The sequence below is a fragment of the Salvelinus sp. IW2-2015 genome, linkage group LG17 (assembly GCF_002910315.2).
Source record: "Salvelinus sp. IW2-2015 linkage group LG17, ASM291031v2, whole genome shotgun sequence".
Classification (NCBI taxonomy): Eukaryota; Metazoa; Chordata; class Actinopteri; order Salmoniformes; family Salmonidae; genus Salvelinus; species Salvelinus sp. IW2-2015.
In genome coordinates, this window is record NC_036857.1 from 34,941,270 (window position 1) to 34,965,531 (window position 24,262).

General features: G+C 44.5%; 1 protein-coding gene across 1 annotated transcript in view; it reads right to left on the bottom strand.

Annotated features, from left to right (window-relative positions):
* LOC111976655 (agrin-like) overlaps window positions 1–24,262 on the bottom strand; it is a 411,714-nt gene that overhangs the window by 69,757 nt on the left and 317,695 nt on the right. Inside the window, exons 16-21 of the mRNA XM_070448114.1 lie at window positions 20,489–20,613; window positions 20,216–20,321; window positions 13,388–13,789; window positions 7,681–7,806; window positions 3,599–3,726; window positions 2,087–2,201 (exon numbers count right to left, since the gene is read on the bottom strand). Coding sequence (XP_070304215.1) covers window positions 2,087–2,201; window positions 3,599–3,726; window positions 7,681–7,806; window positions 13,388–13,789; window positions 20,216–20,321; window positions 20,489–20,613 — 1,002 coding nt within the window. The remainder of the gene's footprint in view (window positions 1–2,086; window positions 2,202–3,598; window positions 3,727–7,680; window positions 7,807–13,387; window positions 13,790–20,215; window positions 20,322–20,488; window positions 20,614–24,262) is intronic.

The following is a 24,262-nucleotide window of genomic DNA, read 5'->3' on the forward strand; positions in this document are numbered from 1 at the left end:
TTTATACACCTGTTGCAAAGTGTGGCTGAAATAGCCGAATCCACAAATTTTGGCCATATAGTCATGGCCAAAACTTTTGAGAATGACAGAAATATTAATTTTCACAAAGTTTGCTGCTTCAGTGTCTTTAAATATTTTTGTTGGTGTTACTATGGAATACTGAAGTATAATTACAAGCATTTCATAAGTGTCAAAGGCTTTTATTGACAATTACATGAAGTTGATGCAAAGAGTCAATATTTGCAGTGTTGACCCTTCTTTTTCAAGACCTCTGCCATCTGTCCTGGCATGCTTTGTCAGAATTTGTGGGATTTTGTTTGTCCACCCGCCTCTTGAGGATTGACCACGTTCTCAATGGGATTAAGGTCTGGGGAGTTTCCTGGCCATGGACCCAAAATATCGATGTTTTGTTCCCTGAGCCACTTAGTATTTTTGCCTTATGGCAAGGTGCTCCATCATGCTGGAAAAGGCATTGTTCATCACCAAACTGTTCCTGGATGGTTGGGAGAAGTTGCTCTCGGAGGATGTGTTGGTACCATTCTTTATTCATGGCTGTGTTCTTAGGCAAAATTGTGAATGAGCCCACTCCCCTGGCTGAGAAGCAACCCCACACATGGTCGCAGGATGCTTTACTGTTGGCATGACAAAGGACTGATGGTAGCGCTCACCTTGTCTTCTCCGGACAAGCTTTTTTCCAGATGCCCCAAACAATCGGAAAGGGGGTTCATCAGAGAAAATGACTTTACCCCAGTCCTCAGCAGTCCAATCCCTGTACATTTTGCAGAATATCAGTCTGTCCCTGATGTTTTTCCTGGAGAGAAGTGGTTTCTTTGCTGCCCTTCTTGACACCAGGCCATGCTCCAAAAGTCTTGGTTGATTTAGGTGCAGTCTTACTGGCAGCAATATCCTTGCCTGTGAAGCCCTTTTTGTGCAAAGCAATGATGACGGCACGTGTTTCCTTGCAGGTAACCATGGTTGACAGAGGAAGAACAATGATTCCAAGCACCACCCTCATTTTGAAGCTTTGAGTCTGTTATTCAAACTCAATCAGCATGACAGAGTGATCTCCAGCCTTGTCCTCGTCAACACTCACACCTGTGTTAACAAGAGAATCACTGACATGATGTCAGCTGGTCCTTTTGTGGCAGGGCTAAAATGCAGTGGAAATGTTTTGGGGGATTCAGTTAATTTGCATGGCAAAGAGGGACTTTGCAATTAATTGCAATTCATCTGATCACTCTTCATAACATTCTGGAGTATATGCAAATTGCCATCATACAAACTGCAGACTTTGAAAATGTATATTTGTGTCATTCTCAAAACTTTTGGCCACGACTGTAGTTGACTGCTGTGCCTAGCCAAAAAGCTAAGGTGACAACAATTGGTTGTTAAATAACTTATGAGTGATAGGAAGCACAAGCACAACCACTAATCAACTACTGCGCACACACCCGTCGTTACAATGACAACTAGCGTAGCCACGTCAGCCAATGACTGTTGTCTGAACGCACACATATCCGAATTGGTCACTTGTAACTTGCTGTTGGACAATCAGTATTCCAAAACAGAACTGATTTGAGCATTAAGGCCTGCAGTGCGAACAATGCTTAACAGTACTCTGTGGCTGAAATGAGCCCAGTTCTGAAAGACGACGCCTTCAAGCTCACTGAGAGGATTTCATTGTTGTTGGTGTTGTTTTGTTAGTTTTTCCCTGTTGACTCTTACAAATAACAAGTACAGCCCACGTCTGAAAAAGAGAATAACAATGAAAATAGCATAGCCACGGTCTGGTGTGTTTTGTAAAATGGAATGACTTTCTGAACAATAATGCTAGTGCAGTGACACACTTGCCGTAGCCTTTTGCTGACATTGGCATTTAGAAACATGTTTAACATGTGTTTAATGAATGTGCGACACTAGCCATAACAGTACATTTGCCATACTATATACCACACAGTAAGGGCTGGTTTCTTGGACGAAGAAGCACTTTCAAAGAACAATCTCCATTGAACATGCTTTTTAATCTGTGTCTGGGAAACTGGCCCAGAGTGTGTTCATCGTGACTTTTTATCAAATCGTTTTTTACCTGGGTCGAAGTGGGCCTCGACGAAGGCCAGGATGGAGTTGCTGGGCGCCAGGCTGCGGACTTGGACGCTCATGAAGTCCTTCTGCACCTCTGATTTACGGAACAACTCATTCAGCTGAGCCAGGGAGGAGAAACACATTCTTTAGTACACACCATAGCCAAATATTTTGCAACAGAAAACACGCTTGGACAAGTTTAGGTAGTCCCTCTCCGTTTCAGTCCGTTTTGTTCCGTTTCGTGCATAATGAATACAACCAGGATGATGAATGAGCGAGGTAATGAGCTCTGTGCGGTGGCTCATCCAATTTGAGTGCGGTGAACTCATTTCCCGGAAGGATGGGGGAAGACTATGCCTGCGTCCAAAATGGCACCTTGTTCCCTATATAGTGCACTACTTTTGACCAGGGCCCCTATGCCATTTGGGACGCAGCCTATGTCAGTGAATAGGTCTACTACTGTGTAGAACCACATTGGGCCTGGTCTGGGTGCACACATTGACATTTAGCTGCAGCTAGGGGTATAATTACATGAACATGTTTTTTTCCTGAGGCAGAGGTAAATGTCAGGTTAGCATGGCACACGCTGGCTGCTAATTGGTTTTAGCTTCTGATTCACAATGCGGGCGTGTGCTTTCGGTGCCCAAATGAAGTCGAAGTCACTGTCAGGAAGTAAATAAGCTGTATGTAATCCACATGGTTTCTTGCTTCCCTACTAAACAGAGCATAACGTCCATTGTGGATCTCACTCTGTTGGCTCAAGTTGATACCTTGAGGGAGAAATAAGGTACTGTACCAAGTACCTGACCTCTGACCTTTGTTTATTTTCAATCATAGAGCTAACTCCTGCTGACCACTCATCTCGAGAGATTTTGAAGCACACACAATGGGGTTATTCTCCTGTTCCTCCTCTGTTCACTCCAAATTATTTGTATGGGGGTGAACGACATCACTCCCACTACACTATATTCCATTTTCTATACTAGCATACTGTATGTTTACGTCTCTGCACATACTCCTCAAGTACCCCTGCTGGGTAGAAGGCGGGACTGCAGGTAGCAAAACCAATCTGAGTGTGCCCAGACACAAACCAGGTCTCTCAACAACCCCCACACGGCCACACTGAACCAGAAACACGGCCACTTCTCCCCCTCTCTAGTTTTAACCTCAGGTGATATCCACACACAGTCTCTAGCAGACAAACACACACAAGGGGCTAGAGGGAGGGTTTTGTTATCTAGGGCCACAGCTGGCCCCCACAAGGCGTAGGATGCACACACATACAGACACACAGTCACACACTGAGTGTCGCGAGGTGGTAGATTAGGCATCGACGGGGGCCAGTGACACCATTTCAACAGCTGGCGAGAAGCGCACGTGTGCGCGCGCCCACACACATGCAATGTCCCCGTTTAAGAGCGAGCATTAACTTTGACAACCCACACTTGTTCGACAGACTGTTGTTGAACCACTGACTACGGCAGCTAGTTCTGTGTGTAGGGGGGTTGCTACTCACAGCACTCTCGATGCTCCTGGCCGTCTCGCCAAACAGCTCAGACTTAGGATCCTCCATCTCAGGGGTGTAGAAGACCTCCTGACCCTCCACCTGGTCCAAGTGCAGGAAGCCGCTGAACCGCATGGTGGCTGAGAGGAAATGGTGTCACACACAAGTTATAAACGTTTACTTTCTGTACCTGTGAGGCATGCGGTGCCCTCACTACCCGCCCTCAGCTTCAGACAGTGACCGTTTGGGTGGGTAGTGCCAGTCTGGGGTTAGTGATGGAGTGTGTGCGTGGGAGGGAGGGGGGGGGGGGGGGGGGGGTTAGTGTGGTTGTTTTTTATGGTGGGTGTGGCTGCGGAGTTGAGGGGGCGGAGCCTTTGATTGGCTGCAGCGGAAGTGGAAAGAGTGGATTGTGGGATATGAAGGAGGAACGAAAGAAGAAGGGAAGAGGAAAAGCAGAAGGGCAGGGGGTGGAGTAATGGAGTTTACCAGACTGAGACTTGTCCCAAAACTTGGCAGAGGCATGGAGGACTGAGTAGAGAGAGATCCGTTAGACAGACAGGAAATGTTGACACACATATTACAAAGACAAGCAGAGAGGGACAGACAAGACAACACGCATAGCAAAAATTAAGAACATTTTCTAAAAGTCTCCAGCTTTGGCAAAGACAGTCCCCTACCTTGCCCTTAAACATCCCCATTTCCCTGTTCAAAATCCTTCAACCCCCAATGGCCTCTTGCTATTGTTCCGGCAACACAATGGCAGCGAGACTCAAGACATCGTGAAAGAGAAGAGTGAAATAAGGCAGAAAGCAGGAGAGAAAGGGGGCTGGAGAGGAGATGAGGAGAGGCGCTGATGCTGAGGTTTCATGCTGCGGCTCATAATCAGCTGAACAAATTGGCCAAATCAATCATGGTGCCCTGCTTGGAGCTCGCCTGGGAAAAAAAGTGAAGAGCACTTGTATGATTATCATGGAAGATAGCCGTAATTGTCTCCTAATGCCGCCAAACCGGTGACTGACATAGGCTGGTTAAAATTGCATGATAAGGACTTTTTTTTTGCCGTTGTCTCCGCCCGACACACATCGATTCAAATCTGATGGGGCAGCTATTAAATAGGAACAAATGGGGAAGGTTTGGATGGAGAGCAGAAAAAAAGAGGAGAGGAGAGCAATAGATCAGATCATTTTTATATGGGTAGAAGACAAAACAGAGGAGGTCATTTTTCTGACGAGCAGCAGCCGTGATGGTTCACGTTGAACTGTGAAACTTAAAAGGCCTTGTCTGAGGTTAACTTGCCACTCGCAACTTGCATTGGGAAAGTGGACAGAAGCTTTGTTCTTAGTATTAACATACTCTGACGCCCTCTGGTGGCATTTTGTAAATGACTCATAATATTGTATACTACCCTCATGAAGTAGATTTCATTTCAAAACTATAAGTCCTACAAACACATGCTTAGTACTGTTAGAAAGGTAAGGACTGTGGGATTATGATACAGGGGGGTGATAAAGGGGGATCAGAAACAATGTGACTATTACAGAGCCTTAGATACAACAGATAAAACATATGTGTGTGTGTGGGGCGGGTCACAATTGAGAGACTTCAATGTCTAGGTTTAACATTAAATATGTAAACAATTATTGTTCCAAAAGGTTGTTTTTTATGAAGAAAAAATAAGTCAGATCTTTTACCTAATGGTGTCGCTTTAAACATGCACAAATTCCCATTGGAACATAGACAGGACTGGTGCAACGTAATCTTTCGTATTACAGGAATAATTTTTCATCTTACTGGAATGATATACATATGAGCAGCAGGGGGGTGGCAGGTAGCCTAGTGGTTAGAGTGTTGGGCCAGTAACCGAAAGGTTGCAAGATCAAATCCCCTAGCTGACAAGGTAAAAATCTGTCGTTCTGCCCCTGAACAAGGCAGTTAACCCACTGTTCCTAGGCCGTCATTGTAAATAAGAATTTGTTCTTAACCGACTTGCCTAGTTAAAATAAAGGTTAAATAAAATAAATGAGGAGAAAGCTGAAGTCTCTACCTATCCATTGACGTAAATATATCTCGTCTGATTCCCAGTTTGTCCACTAGGTGGCAGTAGGAGATCACATGAGCACATGATGTCTCTTGGCAACTTGAAACCAGTTGCCTCTGGTTTAGGTAGTCACCATGCCAAAATGGCTGAACAGATTTCCAAGCCTGACATCTTTAAATGACTATAGGAATCAGGGCTTTTAAGTTATCATGTTTATTGTTGTTGAAATAAGACACAGCCAGGTGAGGAAACTGCAAACTTCTTTTCCCATTCACTTTTCCTATTGTAAACAAGTGAGATAGTTTGATTTCCGGAAAGACAATGCTTTCAAATGGTACGTCAGACAAAAAAACAGAAAATAGTTTTTTTAAATGGGAAATCATGCGCATGATACATATACTGTAACTGATATTACACTTTTCAGATGTTTCAATGATGTGGCAACAAAGTCAGAGTAATTCAAATCACTCCCACTGATGCTTATCTGGGCTAGACAGAAAAAAAAAATCTTGCGACTACGAGGATGCATAAAAATGTTTGCACTTACTGTGGGGATTCAGACGGTTAAAGGAACACAAACATGATCAAAATGTTCATTTGCACACCAATAAAATTTGTCCACACCTTCTGATGACCATTTATAGGGCGATCTAAAGTTAACTACGCCTTTTTTCGCTAGGAGTTAGCAAATAGCGGTTAGCTCCTCTCCTCAGAGAGATCACTTACACCATCAATACAGGAGGAAAATAAAGCAAGACGCTCCGCTGATAGATATTACACCTTGCCGGAAGCCATGGGCTTGTCAGTTCCATCCTAATGAGTGTGATATCAGCCTTTCTCAGGAGTAGAAATAGGTCTGGCGTATTGATTAAGGAGCGATACACTCTATAAATTGGTAACTCTTTGGCAAAATGAGCTATCGATCGACAAAGGGTGGGTGTGACATCGTTAGCGCCTCGCCTCTGCTGACAAATGGATGTTTGTGCATTTCGTCGTTGCTGCAGATGTACCGGGACTGTATTGTAGTGCTAATAGCGTGATTTCATTTCATGGACGGTAGCAACTGGTAATGTTGGTGTGATTTCATTTCATGGACGGTAGCGACTGGTAATGTTGGTGTGATTTCATTTCATGGACGGTAGCGACTGGTAATGTTGGTGTGATTTTCATTCATGGACGGTAGCGACTGGTAGTGTTGGTGTGATTTCATTTCATGGAGCGGTAGCGACTGGTAATGTTGGTGTGATTTCATTTCATGAGACGGTAGCGACTGGTAATGTTGGTGTGATTTCATTCATGGACGGTAGCGACTGGTAGTGTTGGTGTGATTTCATTTCATGGACGGTAGACGACTGGTAATGTTGGTGTGATTTCATGTCATGGACGGTAGCGACTGGTAGTGTTGGTGTGATTTCATTTCATGGACGGTAGCGACTGGTAATGTTGGTGTGATTTCATTCATGGACGGTAGCGACTGGTAATGTTGGTGTGATTTATTTCATGGACGGTAGCGACTGGTAGTGTTGGTGTGGATTTCATTCATGGACGGTAGCGACTGGTAGTGTTGGTGTGATTTCATTTCATGGACGGTAGACGATGGTAATGTTGGTGTGATTTCATTCATGGACGGTAGCGACTGGTAGTGTTGGTGTGATTTCATTTCATGGACGTAGCGACTGTAATGTTGGTGTGATTTCATTTCATGGACGGTAGCGACTGGTAATGTTTGGTGTGATTTCATTTCATGGACGGTAGCGACTGGTAATGTTGGTGTGATTTCATTTCATGGACGGTAGCGACTGGTAATGTTGGTGTGCTTTCATTTCATGGACGGTAGCGACTGTTAATGTTGGTGTGATTTCATTTTATGGACGGTAGCGACTGGTAATGTTGGTGTGATGAGAAAGAAGCAACACAGCTCTAGATTTTATATGAGCACATTGTTTCATATCCAAAAGTCCTCTTCAATTTCAAGTGTGCCTCCTAAAGGGGTTGAAGAGAGGTGAGGTGGTAAGTATAGGAGGGGAACAGGAGAGGGGGGTTGTGGGGTACTTACAGGGGCAGTTGGCTCCCTCAGGGCTGCTGGAAGCCGTCTTGCCATCAGGACAACAGCCGAAGGGAGTGTTGTCACATGACGAGCGGTCCTCCGCTGTGGGGATGGTGGTGGCTGCGGCTGTGGGGTCTAGGGGAAAGAGAGGAGGGTTCATAATGCTTCATAACACCTCATAACGCTTCATAATGATTCATAACACTTGTAACACATCTTAAGTCTGGCGGTGGTGGCCACAGCCTAGGGAACTAGGGGTGAGAGAGGAAGAGATTCATAATGCTTTATAGCGCATTTTAATGCTTCATAATACCTTCTTAACCCCAACCTCGGAGAGCTGCATCTGGAACTCATCTCCATTATGAGAGCCATACTGTAGTAGCTACATAATGGGCTACATACCGTTATAATGGCACTAAGTACTTTGTGATGAGGGTTGATAAATTACCACGGAAACAGCTAATCTCTTCCACTGATTGGGCGATTGCTATCTGCAAATTTCCACTGATTGGCAGATGGCAATCTCCAAACACTTTGTCCCAGAGAACATTGCCTTTGCTATAAATCTAGGAGTACCCTGACCTCATCTCCAATGGGGTAAAGTGGCTACTCTCACAGTACACCAGGGAATGGCCTGCACCCGTTTCTCTCTTACGGGGATAGGTTCCTCTGTGGAGCAGCTTAACGGTCACCCTATGATTAGAAATGATCGTAGAGCAAACAACCGTGGCTTGCTGAATAAGTCGTTAAGACGTCAAAGGGGGACGGTTGTCTCTTCAAGGACTCTCGGTCGTCGCCCTGTGAGTGAAACACCCGCCGCTAGGACAGGAGTCTGTGGAGAAAACTCTAGGTCAGGGATTGGAAGGAAGGGAGGGAGGGATGGAGGGGAGTGTTGGCGTCTACAGGGCATCTGTTGGCACATGGATTTACGGACCACAGCGATTGAGTTGGGAGGATGGGGGGGTAGGGAGGTGTGCTACGGCTCAGGGACTATGTATTGCTCCATTGGGAGGCAAACACAGATCCACCCAACCACAACCATCCCCCTGTTTACATACACAGACAACTAGACACACAGACACGGAGGAGACCCAGGTCTCCTTGGCAGACAGGCCATGTGCGCCAGGCGTCAGCCAGCGCTCCGGTCCGCTGGTGACAAGAGAATAAATCTGCGAGAGGGAAAAGCGTCAGAGGAAGCGCTGAGGCTCGTGTTCCATCAATTCAGGAGTGTCAAAGCAAGCTGTTGAGTCACAGAGCTTTGGAATGGTAAAAAAAAAGCTGATTGAAAAGGGTTAGTCTACAGGTCTCTGGAGTGTGGTGCTTGGTGGAGTGGTTTAGCTATAAGGCCAGAATGCCGTGGAGGGATTTTACTGTGTAGAGTGAGAGTTGTGTTTCGTATCACTATGCTGCAATGGCAAGGTAAGAGAAATTCTTATCAAGCTATCAACTCAGCCTTGAAACAACCCCCCAACATAAGCCAATAATCTCATCACCTTTCTGTTTTCCATTTCTACAAAATCTGTTACGTGGGGAGAGAAATGCTTCAAATATGAAAATAGCTTCTTATTTTGACAGAGTGGAGGATACTGTGACAACAGTCTTCGTTTGGAATACATTCTTGTATTTCTCTGCTTAACATTTGGATTAAACTGAATGCAAAGGACACTTTGAAAACACACCTCTGTTGTGGTGACATAACATCAGATCATGACATGTATAACATCATGTCATGTTATACATGTCATTGTTATCAGATTAATCCAAATGCTAGCTAACATTTAACCTGTTTGGTTAACTTTAGCTAGCTATGACAATTGGGATTTAAGTAAATTGTTTAGCTAGCTAGCTAGCTAGTTAATGTTACATGTCTAAACAAAAGACCCCAAGTTAAAGCTTTCTGTTAGCTAGATAACGCTAGCGGAGGTTAGATGGCTGGCTTGCTAGCTAATATTGAACATATCTGGTTAACTTTAGCTAGCTATGACAATCGGTTTGTATTGCTAGTTAAAGCTTGCTGTTAGCTAGACAGCTTGAGTTCGAAGGCTGGCTTACTAACGTTACTCTATGGATTGGGATTTTAGTGAATTATTTTGCTAGCTGGCTAACGTTAACGTTACATGTCTAAACAAAAGAACCCAAGTTAAAGCTTGCTGTTAGCTAGCTAATGTTTGTGGAGGTGAGATGGCTGGCTTGCTAGCTAACATTAACTTACATGTATGAAGTGTGCGTAACATTAGTATCTGGAATTTGTCTTCAGCATCAGTAGAACACGCCTGACTCTCCTCCACCAGTCATACAAGGAGAATGGTCTAATGCCTCCAATCAAAAAGAGAGCTGGCCCAAGCAAGCACAGGTTACACCTGAAGCATGAGGACTTGCAGCTAGTTGTGAACTTCATCAACAACTACACAGAGGATAATGCAATAGTATAACCAGGACGCCACCCAGAGGATAATGCAGTAGTATTACCAGGACGCTACCCAGGACACAAACACTTTGGTGGAAAGCTGCTGCCATCCCATATGACAAAAGCAGCAGTGTGGCATCTCTACAAGGAATCGATGACAACACTTGGCATGTAAAGCATAAACACATTTTGATTATTTAATTGTCCTCCAACATGATTGGCACTACTTTATTCATCTCACATTATTTCTGTATTTTCCAGAGGTACGTGTAGTCGAGCTGTCTTCCTTCAGGAATCTGTGGGGAAAATTGCTGCCCCACATCTCAAGCACTAAGCCCCAGACATACCTGTGCTGACAGTGCCAGAGGAACAACTATCAGGTCTTCAGATCTGCCAATCTGCCAGAAGCTGTTAAGTTTGTGCTCTGCCACTGTGCCTGGCGGACCATGCACAAGCTCCACCACTGTCTGGACTTTCACTTCCTGATCACAGGCCACACCAAGTTCGCCCCCGGCTGGTGCTTCGGGATCATCATGCAGCACTTCAGAAAGACCGGAGTGAACACTTTGTCTGAGATTGCTGGTGCTGTGAAGGACAGCACTGTGACAGGGGTCAACATCCCACAGCTGGTTGGACTGGAGGATGGTACGGTGCTYGTGGAAAGCTATGGRTGGCAACAACACRTGACTCCGTWCTTCAGCCCGCTGCCACAGTTCAAGCAGTACCAGCACTTCAGGTGAATATCATTTTCATTGCATTGTATGAGGTTATTATTCTTATCTAAACTTGGGAGGTGAATTGATGTTGTGCAAGGTTATAATATCTTAATTTTTCTTGTTATTTCCTGTTTTACAGCTCGATGCTCTGAAGCCTGGTGTTGTTGTCGCCAAGGAGCGTTCAACGTATCTTTTTGAGAAGATCAGGGAGTTTTGAAACAAAGAGGCTATGGACATCACATGCCCTGCACCAAAATCAAGGGCAGGACAGAAACAGGCTCTCCGAATATAGATTCCCTTGTTCATGCGTGGTTTGGACGGAACAGTCATCAGCACTATCTGCAGTGCTTCTATTCAAATGACTCTCTCCTAACACACACGCCATACGTTGCTGCTGCTATTTATATTTTTATCCTGCTGCTTAGTCACTTTACCCCTGATTGTATGCATGTAACTACCTCGTCTATCACTATCGTTATTGATATTGTTCGTGTACATACTGTATATTATTTTATTTACATTGACACTATCTATTTCTGATATTGCTACTATGCAAGTAACCATTTGGCTATACCGTTTACATCTTCCGTAGAGACCCATCCACTTAGCAAGACTTATCAATATTCATTTGACATATACATATTTTGCTATGTGTGGTCGTAACATGACTTTGTGACATACCCCACAGACTCACTAAACACAAATGCTTCGTTTGTAAATTATGTCTGAGTGTTGGAGTGTGCCCCTGGTTATCCGTCAATGAAAAAAAATTAAGGAAATTGGGCCGTCTGGTTTAAGGAATTTGAAATGATTTATACTTTTACTTTTGATACTTAAGCACATTTTAGCAATTCCATTTACTTTTGATTCTTAAGTATTTTTAAAACCAAATACTTTTAGACTTTTACTCAAGTAGTATTTTACTGGGTGACTTTTACTTCATTTTCTATTAAGGTTTCTTTACATCTGGACACTTTCTGTTTACCTGGAATTTTTCGTTATTGTAGGCTATTACCACTTTTAGTCTTAAAGAGATGGGTGGGGCTGGCTTAAGAGGGTGTGAACAATGCTGAATGGGTGTAGACAAAGGAGAGCTCTCCAGTAGGCACCAAAGCCGTCAAAGGCCTTTTTCTCAAAAGTGTATCAACTTTCAAAGCAGAATTACTTTCCCATTGTTTCCTCAACTGCAGTGTATGATATACCATGTTGTAGCTCTGAGTCTCTACTTTTTACCAATGTAAATAGCCCAATTTCAAATGTTGTTACATAAGACCGAATCTAGGCGGTGAGTCACAAATGGTGTATGATGTAGCAATGACGTATCAAACCTTGAGTCAGTTCAGAGGCCCATATTCAACCTAGGGATGTGCATGGGGGAAGCCAGAAAAAATAAAGCCCTATTACTTCCTATGTGTTGTGATAATTGAGTTGTTTGCTCTATAACCTGTTAGTTCATATGCCTTGACACCGTGATATACTGTATAGGCCTAAGGCCGAGACAATAAGAAGACATTTATTTCATTACAAAACCGGAGAGCAAATCGGCGAAGCCCACAAAACATATTGCATGTAACAAACAGTTACGTACAAAGAGTTGTACTGAAGACCATTTGGAAAGTGTGGATCAGAATCGCCGTTATAATCATTGGTAGAAGCACAAGCATTTCACTACACTCGCAATATCATCTGATAACCATGTGTATGTGAACAAATAAATTTGATATGTACGGAGAATTAAGTAAAACAAGTCCAAATCCATATCTCCATCCACGGCTAATTTAGCTAGCTAGCCACCGGAGGACAATGACACAAAGAGATGCAACAATTTAAGTTTCTTTCTGTCAAATATGTTTGACTTCTGATGTGATGTGATTGGTCTGAAGCGAAATCCAAAACTGGCTTCCCTTGACACTTTTTTTGTGTGCGCCAGAGCCATCTACAGCTCACTCAGCACTGATGGGCTATTATTATTATTATTTTTTTTCAAGAGAAGACAAATGATCGCTTGCTTCCCTTGCATTCAATGCTATGGGCGGCAACAATGTCATACTCTTTTTGACCAGACAGCATCAGATAGATTCTGTGACAGAGACGCACTGTTTCGTTCACTCGGATGCTTTCTTCAGTGAGATACAATCAGCCTCTTGCTTTTTGAAGGAAATTTATGAAACACAGAGAGACAAAAGATACATTATTTTGTATGTCTTTTTGGGGGAAAGCTTGGCTTCCCTTGGCATCCATGAATACACACCACTAGTAGGCCAATCAAAGAGGCTCAATGTGTAGCAAGGGGAGTGAGAGTTCACTAATGCAATGCAGATGGAATAAAATTACGGAATTAAAAAGTTAGCGAAATGACAAGGAGTAGGCTATAACGAGCAACCAAGAGGTAGCCTGTTTTATCTGAATTGGGTTGGGGAGAAAGTGCAGAATGTGGCCTCAATTAGACTAGCTAGCTATAGATGAATGACACTATTCAAATAGTGAAATTATTTCAAACCCTCATCTGTAATTCAACCCTCCCCTGACCTCTGACCCTTGACCCCCTGTGGAGCAGAATTATGGGTTATGAAGTGAAATAGCTTTGATTTACCAACTGGCTCCTCTCCGCTCGCCTCCAGGACTCCGACGCCGCTACTCTCTTCCACCTCCTCCACCTGGTCGTCTCCGCTGGGCTCACCGCTCCCTGAGTCCTCGAAGGCTGTAGGGGAGGAGCCAGGGCTGGTGTGGCTGGGTAGGCGAGGGGTGGTGGAGTGAGGTGGGTGGTGGGGGGTGATGACGGGGTGGTTGGTGGTGAGCGGTCTCTCAGTGGACATGGGGGGCGGCAGGGCCTCCACGAATGAGGCTAGTGGCCCCTCGGTTTCATCATCGTCCCAGGGAGAGTATGATGTGCCATGGTGCGGCGACGTAAGCCTGACGTGGGAGGGGGTGGTGGCTTTTGCGCGGGGGGTGGGGGGGTAAGGGGTGGGCCGGCTGGCCGGCTCGGTGATGCTTTCTGCATGGGGAGGGAAGGGAGAAGGAGAGGAAGCAAGGAATGGATGAATGGGTAAGCAAAGATGAAAATCTTTTTTTTCTTTTTTTCTTCTCCCTATTTCGTTTGTACACCTTTACCTCATACTACTGCTGTACCCCTTATGGTTCTCTTTCGTGTTCTGGTCACGTCAGGCACCTGAGCACCCAATACTGACCGACACACAAGAACAGAGGCCAGACTCATTGCAATATGAAATATACATCTAAAATAGAATTGAAAACCTATGCACATAGGAACAGAAAACCTGGATGAAATCTTTTAACCCCTTATGACTTACGAAGCAAAACACACCATGAAAATTAGAACATCTTACACTGAAGTATGCCAAAGGATGGCATACTGTTGAGTTCAACTGCACTGCAGTCTGTGTACAGAGAAGAATCATGTGCCCTATATAGGGTTAAACTGCACTGCAGTTGCACTGGTGTGTGTGTGTGTGTTTGTGAGGCATGTGTGTTTGTTCAATGTGTCTGTGTGTATATGTGCCGGTGTTGGTGTGTGTCTGTGGGTATGAATTATATATACATATTGAAATGTTGCCCTCCTGTAGCGGAGCTTTAATCACAGACAGTCAAAGCCTCTGGTGATGAATGATTGATATAAATGGGGCAGAAAAAGCAGGGTTTAACTCCGGCTTCAAAGACTCCAGACTCCGCTCACAGCCGCACAACTATCCGTCAACAGCCTTGTCAACACAGTCACACACGCCATCCAAACACTCTCAGAAATCCTTTCCTTGCCGTCGCCAGAGAGAGGGACCCGCTTTTCTTTCAGCAGAAACCAGCATTACCCATGCAATGCCTTGGTACAAAGACAAAAAATGTATCGGATAAAACCGATGAAATAGGAGAAAAACTCCTGAGGGAAAGAAGCGAGTCAAGAGCTGGAGGGAAGGGAGACACTTTGTAAATGTAGCTGCTAGGATGGCGGCAAACCAGCCAGGCTTCACTTAATACCTCCTACTTTACCCCAGCCGTTGTGTGTGCAGGGCAAAAGAAAAACCTCCTACGGTATATAATTTCCATCTCATTGGAATTCGGCTAACATTATGTGTAGGATTTAATTGCACACCAATAATCTCCTATTTGGTAGGCAATTACGCCGTGAGGTGTGAAATGTGATACCTTGATGAGGCGCTGGATGTTATCAGCCAGGCAGGCACCCCACTATCTCCCATCCTGCTAGGCTCCAGAGGAGGGGAGGCAGAGGAGCCAGCCTGCAGATACAGTAGGCTTAGCCCAAGAGTGCATCTATCAATTGCTATCGCCGTGTGCGAGGCGGTGGTATCCTTTGCTCTTCCTCTTGGCTACACCTGTTACTCAGGTGCTGGGTTACGGCCGGGAGTCCTTCGGCGGCGAACGCTCGAAGAGGGGTAAAATAAAAAAAAACAGATATAGAAAGAAAGGGAAGGATAGACAACTGGCAGCGCAGTCAGTTCAGTGGAAGCTTTCCTTAATCAGGTTTAACGCTCCATTTGCTTTTTTTCCGAGAGGCAGGCGGTTATATCGACAGGCGGGCGGGGAGAGAAATCATTGTCATCTTCACTTGTCTGGGCTGTGTAGTCATCTTTGAAAGGCGGTTATTAAGATTGTTTGCCGTGTCTGCCATGCTCAGTGGGGAGGAGGAATCAGATATATGAAAGTCGACAGAAAAAAGGGAAAGAGAAAATGGAAGAGAGGAAGAAAAACGAGCAGGGGGAGAAAGAGAGCACGAAAGAGAGAGAGACATGAAAAGAGGGACGGAGGACATAAGATGAACAAGTTTTTTAAAAAGTGTTCAGGGAAAGTACGAGGATGGAGTGAGAGGCATAAAAGACAAAAGACATTAAGGCAGAAAACTGATGATGTCATATGCTAGTGTTCACTGCCAATTTGCGTCAAACCTACAGGTGATGACAACATATGGGAGATCCAGGCCAATGGCCAATGTCTGGACACGATCGGTGCCAGAAGTTCCTCATTCATTCAAATACCCCCCTTTAGTGGCTTGTACCTCACACACTTTCACAGGTTTTTCCCATGGTTTGCTTCATCTAGCTCTTAGTAAGGGCCACATAGCCAGAAGCAGAAATGCTGTGTTGTGTCGAGGAGACTCAAAGTGCTTGTCCCTTAGCATGGGCGGAGAGATGGGTTAGATCACAAGTTCACAGTAGTAGCCATTTGATGTAGTTTCTGCAGAACTTGCTTCAGTGTGAAAGGGCACAGGCCTTCAGTAGTGGTTCGGCGCTAGTTATTAGCATTGAAGTTGATTCTGTAATTTGTATTAAGAGCTGCATCAGATCAGCGGAAGGTGAGGAGCGGTGGCAGGGCGAGGATGTTTGAATGCTAATTCGCACCCAATCACACGTGAAATGAGCTCGATCTAACCTCCAACCTGGGGGCGGCTGAGGAGCCCGTTACCTACGGCGTGACTGCATCTGGGGGAAGAAATTAAATGAACTGCTGTGACAAGTTGTGTTTGTCTGGCTTCCCCCTTGGGCTCAAAGAAAGCGAGCGAGAGAAAACTCTTTCTCCCTCCGAATGAAGCCCCACACTAGGCAAGGACTTACATAATACTCATGTCTCCATCGCCAGGCAACAAAGAATGAGTCTGGAGTGAATTTCATTGTAACCGACGGCGTCAGATCGCTAATCACCAGATCAAGGTGCTGTCGGCGTCTCATAGAGCAAATTACTCTTACTCCTGTGCAGGGACGCAACTGGTTTAAGATATAATGGAGTTATATAATATAATTATTATTTACACTCCAAACAGCCTACCTGACCACTCGGAGGCGTCCGCATGGTCCTAAAGCCCACCGTTGCCTCGTTTTGTATCATATTCCTATGATAGAACGGGGGGACAAAAATAAATGCTATTTCAGAATGTCCCCAGTGAAAGTTGCACCCCTGCTCCTGTGTGCCTGCATGTATGAGGCCGCCACACAGCACTATTTCAGAAGCCTTGGTTAGGGGTTGAGGTGGTGCCTTCAAAGCATTGCACCTACTTCAGCCCTGACAKACTGCACCAAGATCAGCAGGGAAAAGGAAGGTACCCACCAGATGTCTTCACGGGTTCAACAGACCCTAKATTCTGAGATCCGACCCGGGATCCGGAAAACAAATGATAGTCCCACTAAGAGCAAACCAGATGGGATGGCGTATTGCTGCAGAATGCTGTGGTAGCCATGCTGGTTAAGTGTGCCTTGAATTCTAAATAAATCACAGACAGTGTTACTAGCAAAGCATCCCCACACCATCACACCTCCATGCTTCACGGTGGGAAACACACATGCGGAGCTCATCAGTTCACCTACTCTGCGTCTCACAAAGACATGGCGGTTGGAACCAAAAATCTCACATTTGGACTCATCAGCCCAAAAGGACAGATTTTCACCTCTCTAATGTCAATTGCTCGTGATTCTTGGCCCAAGCAAGTCTCTTCTTCTATTGGTGTCCTTTAGTGGTGGTTTATTCGCAGCAATTCGACCATGAAGGCCTTTGTCTGTTACTTAAACTATGAAGCATTGATTTGGGCATCAATTTCTGAGGCTGGTTACTCTAATGAACTTATCCTCTGCAGCAGAGGTAACCCTGGGCCTTCCTTTCCTGTGGCGGTCCTCATGAGAGCCAGTTTCATCATAGCGATTGATGATTTTTGCGACTGCACTTGAAGAAACTTTCAAAGTTCTTGACATTTTCCGTATTGACTGACCTTTATGTCTTTAAAGTAATGATGGACTATCGTTTCTCTTTGCTTATTTGAGCTGTTCTTGCCATAATTTGGACTTGATCTTTTACCAAATAGGGCTATTTTCTGTATACCACCCCTACCATGTCATAACACAACTGATTGGCTCAAACATTGGCTCAAATGCATTAAGAAGGAAAGAAATTCCACAAATGAACTTTTAACAAAGGCACACCTCTTAATTGAAATGCACTCCAGGTGACTACCTCATGAAGCTGGATTGAGAGAATGCCAAGAGTGTGCAAAGCTGTCATCAAGGCAAAGGGTGGCTACTTTGAAGAATCTCAAATATATTTTGACACTTTTTTGGTTACTAAATAATTCCATGTGTGTTATTTCATAGTTTTGATTTCTTCACTATTATTCTACAATGTAGAAAATATAAAAAATAAAGAAAAACCCTGTAATAAGTAGGTGTGACCAAACTTTGACTGGTACTGTATATTATTTAGTATATGCAAAGACAAGATTAAAACAATAATAGTCTGATGGGTGACAATATTAGCCTATCACATGTGAATGATATATTATCACATGTGAATGATGCCCAGCGTCAGGCAAGAAATAATGCATTTTTTGTTGTTGACTTTTAAAAAATCATAGTCGCACACTGATAAGGTTTTGATTCACAACTAAAGTGGCCAAATAACTTCTTAAAATTAAGCACATTAATCCGCTTTACAAGGGGGTGTAGAACCTAACTGGCATACATAAGCAGTGCGTGACTTTCAAGTTTGGGGAAGACCCATTTCACCATAAAAATGCACCTTTATAATAAAGCATAATTGCATTTTTGATAATAGTGTTTTCCCGCTAATGGAACATTCGCGCTGATAGCCTACTACTATGTGTGCATTGCTACGCTTATAATGTGAAGAAATAGCCTAATAGTTTATCAACATTTGAAGCTAAACGTTCTGATCTGGTTCGTCAGCCACATTGTGTAAAAACGTTTTTGTTGATGCTAGTGGTCGTACTGATTTGAGATCTGTCGCTGACTATGTTTGGAATTTTTCTGAGTGGACCAGCGAAAGCCCGGACTTGAACCCAATCTAACATCTCTGGAGACACCTGAAAATAGCTGTCCAAGAAGACTCGAGGCTGTAATCGCTGCCAAAGGTGCTTCAACAGTAAAGGGTCTGAATACTTATATAATGTGATTTCAGTTTTTTATTTTTAATACATTTGCAAACATTTCTAAAGAAGTGTTTTTGCTTTGTCATTATGGGGTATTGTGTGTAGATTGATGAGGGAAAAAACGATTTAATTAATTTTAGAATAAGGCTGTACTGTACAAAATGTGGAAAAAGTCAAGGGGTCTGAATACTTTCCGAATGCACTGTACACACTGTGGGTGTATATATATATATATGTATATGTATATATATATATGTGTATATATGTTTATACATATATATTAATATCATACAGTGGACACCTAGGCCTTTAGGCCTGTCTAGATGCATGCAATGCCCTGATGTATTTAGTGCTCAAATCTCCGACAGCTGAACCATGAGGTGGACAATAAAGTTGTAATTTGTTTCACACCGTTTTTAAGGAAACGTAACTATGGATCATTTGGCCAATAGCCTATCGCGCGTTTATTGAGGTTTCTTTCACTCTGTCTTTCTATTCTCGGATCTGAACGGGTTTCTCGGATCCAAACCAGCACGGGTCCATTGATGTTCGTAATTCTACTGGCCTTTTTGTAACGGGTCTGACTATCCTCGGGTCCATTTGGAACAGTTCTCCTTTTTTAACAAAAATATGAAATTATGCTTATCGGTCAGGTGGGAATGCCACGGATCCATTTCAGAAATGGGTCCAACTTTTTTGAACCATGAAGACCTCTACCCACAACCTCTATTCCAAACCGGGTATCAGAAGGCTTACTCTTCCCCCCATCCTCAAGCATCTCGCCAATCTCCCCTCTGATAGCTGAACAGTGGTGCACTCATCCAGCTAAAAGCTGCGAATGGGAAGAGAATTTGGGAGCTAAACCTCCCTAATCCGCACAGGGGTGCAGGGAATCAAACAGTAAAATGTCAACCCTTTATGGGCGATTCAGTGGCTCAGGCTGCAGCCACACGGTAGTTTCTCTATCTCCAGGGTAGCATCTTGGGCCTCATTTCTCTCCCAAGAAATTGTTTTCCCTCTTCCTCGCTCCTCTCCGTCAGCCATCCGAAGCAGGGAGGACGACGGTACAGAGCCTCAGCTGTCGTTGTGTGCGCTCACAGGTATGTTGACGACACGCCAGCTGGTCGTTATTTCCACAAGAAAACTTGTGCTTTACTGCAAATTCTTGGCACATATAGAGCCAGAATACACTAAAATACAAAAACACTTGACGATATCTGGTACAGTCAGTCTCAAAAACTGTTTACCACAGTAATGTGTAAAGTAAAATTTGTATTCATTAAAGTATAGCCATGGAGGCTATCCAAAGACAAACCTCGGTGAAAGACACAGTGAAGCAATACTGCACCAACCACAAAGAGGACACAACCCATACCCTAGTCTCTTGGCTTTGACAAGGAGAGAGAGAGGACAGTTGGTCTTTCCAACGCCTGTGGCGTTACTCATTATCTTTTGATATGGGCCTGACAACAGGGGATGGACATCCCCTAGTATGATGTATGGAGGACAAACGGGGCTCACCTGTGCACTGGCCAAAGTGTTCCACTCTGATGTGCTTGTCCCGTCTACAGGCAATGGTGCTCAGCTGGCACTGGTCAGCGTAGGTCACCCCATCAGAGCCACACACCTGCTCAGAAAAAACAAAATAGAAACAGGCTAGGACCACCACTTGTTAACTCTATGCCTGCTTACTACCGACCACTTTAGGCCGATCACAAGCTCAGTAGTTCCAGATAAAGTGTTCTGGATTCTGTGATGAATTTCTGACATAGAGAGGATCATGTAAAGGCCCACCTTGGTCTTGTTCTTCTCGTCACAGTCGGGCGAGGGGCATTCACAGTGCGCTTGACCATTGACCTCAACACAAGACGCGCCAAACTTGCAGTCCAGCTCATTACATGAGGTTGGGGCATCAGCACCTGGGATGGGAATGAAGGGGTTAAAATCCACTCATGGGTCAATGGATACCATCACTGTCCATCATATGAATGTGCATTCCTAGTCCAAATCATGATGCTGAAATTAGCATGTGAGCTTGGTACTTTTAACTGCTCTGAACCCTAGTTGATAATCACCATAATAATGTATATGCGTAGTACCACTTCCACACACAGGGAGGTCCAAAAGTAATGTGACAGTGACAATTGCTGTTGTTTTGGCTCTGTACTTCAGCCCTTTGTATTTTAAGGGATACAATGACTATGAGGTTAAGGTGCAGACTGTCAGCTTTAATTTGAGGTTATTTTCATTAGCAATTACAGCACTTTTTGTACATAGTTCCCCAATTTCAGAGGACCAAAAGTATTGGGGCAAATTCAGTTATATGTTTATTAAAGTAGTATAAAAAAGTATTTGGTCCAATATTCATACCACGTAATGACCACATCAAGCTTGTGACTCGACACATTTGTTGGATGCTGTTTGTTTTGGCTGGGTTTGTATTGTGCCCAATACAAATGAATGATGTATTGTGTCAATTTGGAGTCACTTTTATTGTAAATAAGAATAGAATATGTTTCTAAACACTTCTACATTAATGTGGATGCGACCATGATTACGGATAATCCTGAAGTAATCATCAATAACGATGAGTGAGAAAGTTACATATGCACAAATATCATACCCCCCCCCCAAAAATGCTAAACTCCCCTCTGAAAAATTAGCATGTCTTGGGGGTATGATATTTCTGTGTCTGTAACTTTCTCACTCATCATTATTCACACAGTCATTGTATCATTTCAAATTCAGTGCTGGAGCCAAAACAACAAAACATTTGTCACTGTCCCAATACTCTTGGAGTTCACCGTATAGAAACATGAGTAGGTTATGCAGATGAAATATTGTTATGCTTTCCATACGCGATTATATTAATGATGAGTCTTTAGTATAAAGTAAATATGTGGACTCTTTTCAAGTCAATAAAAAAAAAGGATTTGATCTCATTCCGTCATGTTTTTTGGGTCAGGCGCCTACACAGCACTGATCGTTAAAATGGCGCCGGAAGAAATGGCAGCAGTTTTACGGGCGCCCAACCAATTGTGCTATTATGTGTTTTAAAAAAAAAGTTATTCGTAACTTATTTTGTACATAATGTTTCTGCAACCATATCTTACGGCAAAACAGAGCTTCTGGATATCAGGACAGCGATCACTCACCTCAGATTAGATTTCTTCTACAACAAAGACGACGCACAGGACATTCTCCAAACACCCCACAGGACCGACATCCCGTTATTTGCAAGAGGAAGCAACGCAGGTACAGAGGACAAAGAGCCGGATGCCTGGTCAGGACCCGGCGAAGGCGACTGGGAAAGCTGCCGTTACCGTCAATACTACTCGCCAACGTGCAATCATTGGACAATAAATTAGACGAGGTACGATCACGAATATCCTACCAACGGGACATCAAAAACTGTAATATCCTATATTTCACAGAATCGTGGCTGAATGACGACATGGATATTCAGCTAGCGGGATATACGCTGCACCGGCAAGATATAACAGCACACTCCGGTAAGACGAGGGGGGCGGTCTGTGCATATTTGTAAACAACAGCTGGTGCACGGAATCTAAGGAAGTCTCTAGATTCTGTTCGCCTGAAGTAGAGTATATTGTGATAAATTGCAGGCCACACTACTTGCCTAAAGAGTTTTCAGCTATACTTTTCGTGGCTGTTTATTTGCCACCAGAGACAGATGCTGGCACTAAGACCGCACTCAGTCAGCTGTGTAAGGAAATAAGCAAACAGGAAACCACTCACCCAGAGGTGGCGCTCCTGGTGGCTGGAGACTTTAATGCAGGGAAACTTAAATCAGTTCTACCAAATTTCTATCAACAGTGACTCGGTCTATAAAAAAGTGGTCAGAAGAAGCAGATGCTAAACTACAGGACTGTTTTGCTATCACAGGAACATGATCCGGGATTCTTCCGATGGCATTGAGGAGTACACCACAACAGTCACTGGCTTTATCAATAAGTGCATCGAGGACGTCGTTCCCACAGTGACTGTATGTACATACCCCAAGCAGAAGCCATGGATTACAGGCAACATTCGCACTGAGCTAAAGTGTAGAGCTGCTGCTTTCAAGGTGTGGGACTCTAATCCGGAAGCTTACAAGAAATCCTGCTATGCCCTGAGACGAACCATCAAACAGGCAAAGCGTCAATACAGGGCTAAGATTGAATCATACTACACCGGCTCCGACGATCGTCTTATGTGGCAAGGCTTGCAAACTATTACAGACTACAAAGGGAAGCACAGCTGCGAGCTGCCCAGTGACACGAGCCTACCAGACGAGCTAAATCACTTCTATGTTCGATCGAGGCAAGCAACCCTGAGGCATGCATGAGAGCATCAGCTGTTCCGGATGACTGTGTGATCACGCTCTCCGTAGCTGACGTGAGTAAGACCTTTAAACAGGTCAACATACACAAGGCTGCGGGGCCAGACAGATTACCAGGACATGTGCTCCGGGCATGTGCTGACCAACTGGCAGGTTGGACTTCACTGACATTTCAACAGTGTCCCTGATTGAGGCTGTAATACCAACATGTTTCAAGCAGGCCACCTAGTCCCTGTGCCCAAAACACAAAGGCAACCTGACTAAATGACTATAGACCCGTAGCACTCACGTCCGTAGCCATGAAGTGCTTTGAAAGGTTGGTAATGGCTCACATCAAACACCATTATCCCAGAAACCCGAGACCACTACAATTTGCACATACCGCCCAAACAGATCCACAGATGATGCCATCTCTATTGCATCTCCACACTGCCCTTTACCACCTGTACAAAAGGAACACTTATGTGGAGAATGCTATTGATTGACTACAGCTCAGCGTTCAACACCATAGTACCCTCAAAGCTCATCACTAAGCTAAGGATCCTGGGACTAAAACCTCCCTCTGCAACTGGATCCTGGACTTCCTGACGGGGCCGCCCCCAGGTGGTAGAGGGTAGGTAGCAACACATCTGCCACACTGATCCTCAACACTGGAAGCGCCACAGGGGTGCGTGTCAGTCCACTCCTGTACTCCCTGTTCACCACGACTGCATGCCAGGCACGACTCCACACCATCATTAAGTTGCAGACGACACAACAGTGGTAGCCCTGATCACGACAATGACGAAGCAGCCTATAGGGAGGAGGTCAGAGACCTGGCCGTGTGGTGCCAGAATAACAACCTATCCTCAACGTAGCCCAGACTAAGGGGATGATTGTGGACTACAAGAAAAGGAGGACTGAGGACGCCCCCATTCTCATCGACAGGGCTGTATGTGAGCAGGTTGAAAGCTTCAAGTTCCTCGTGTCCACATCAACAACAAAACTAGAATGGTCCAAACACACCAAGACAGTCATGAAGAGGACACGACCAAAGCCTATTCCCCCTCAGGAAACTAAAAAGATTTGGCATGGGTCCTGAGATCCTCAAAAGGTTCTACAGCTGCAACATCGAGAGCACCTGACTGGTTGCATCACTGCCTGGTACACCAATTGCTCGGCCTGTGACCGCAAGGCAGCGGTAGTGCGTACGGCCAGTACGTCACTGGGGCTAAGCTGCCTGCAAT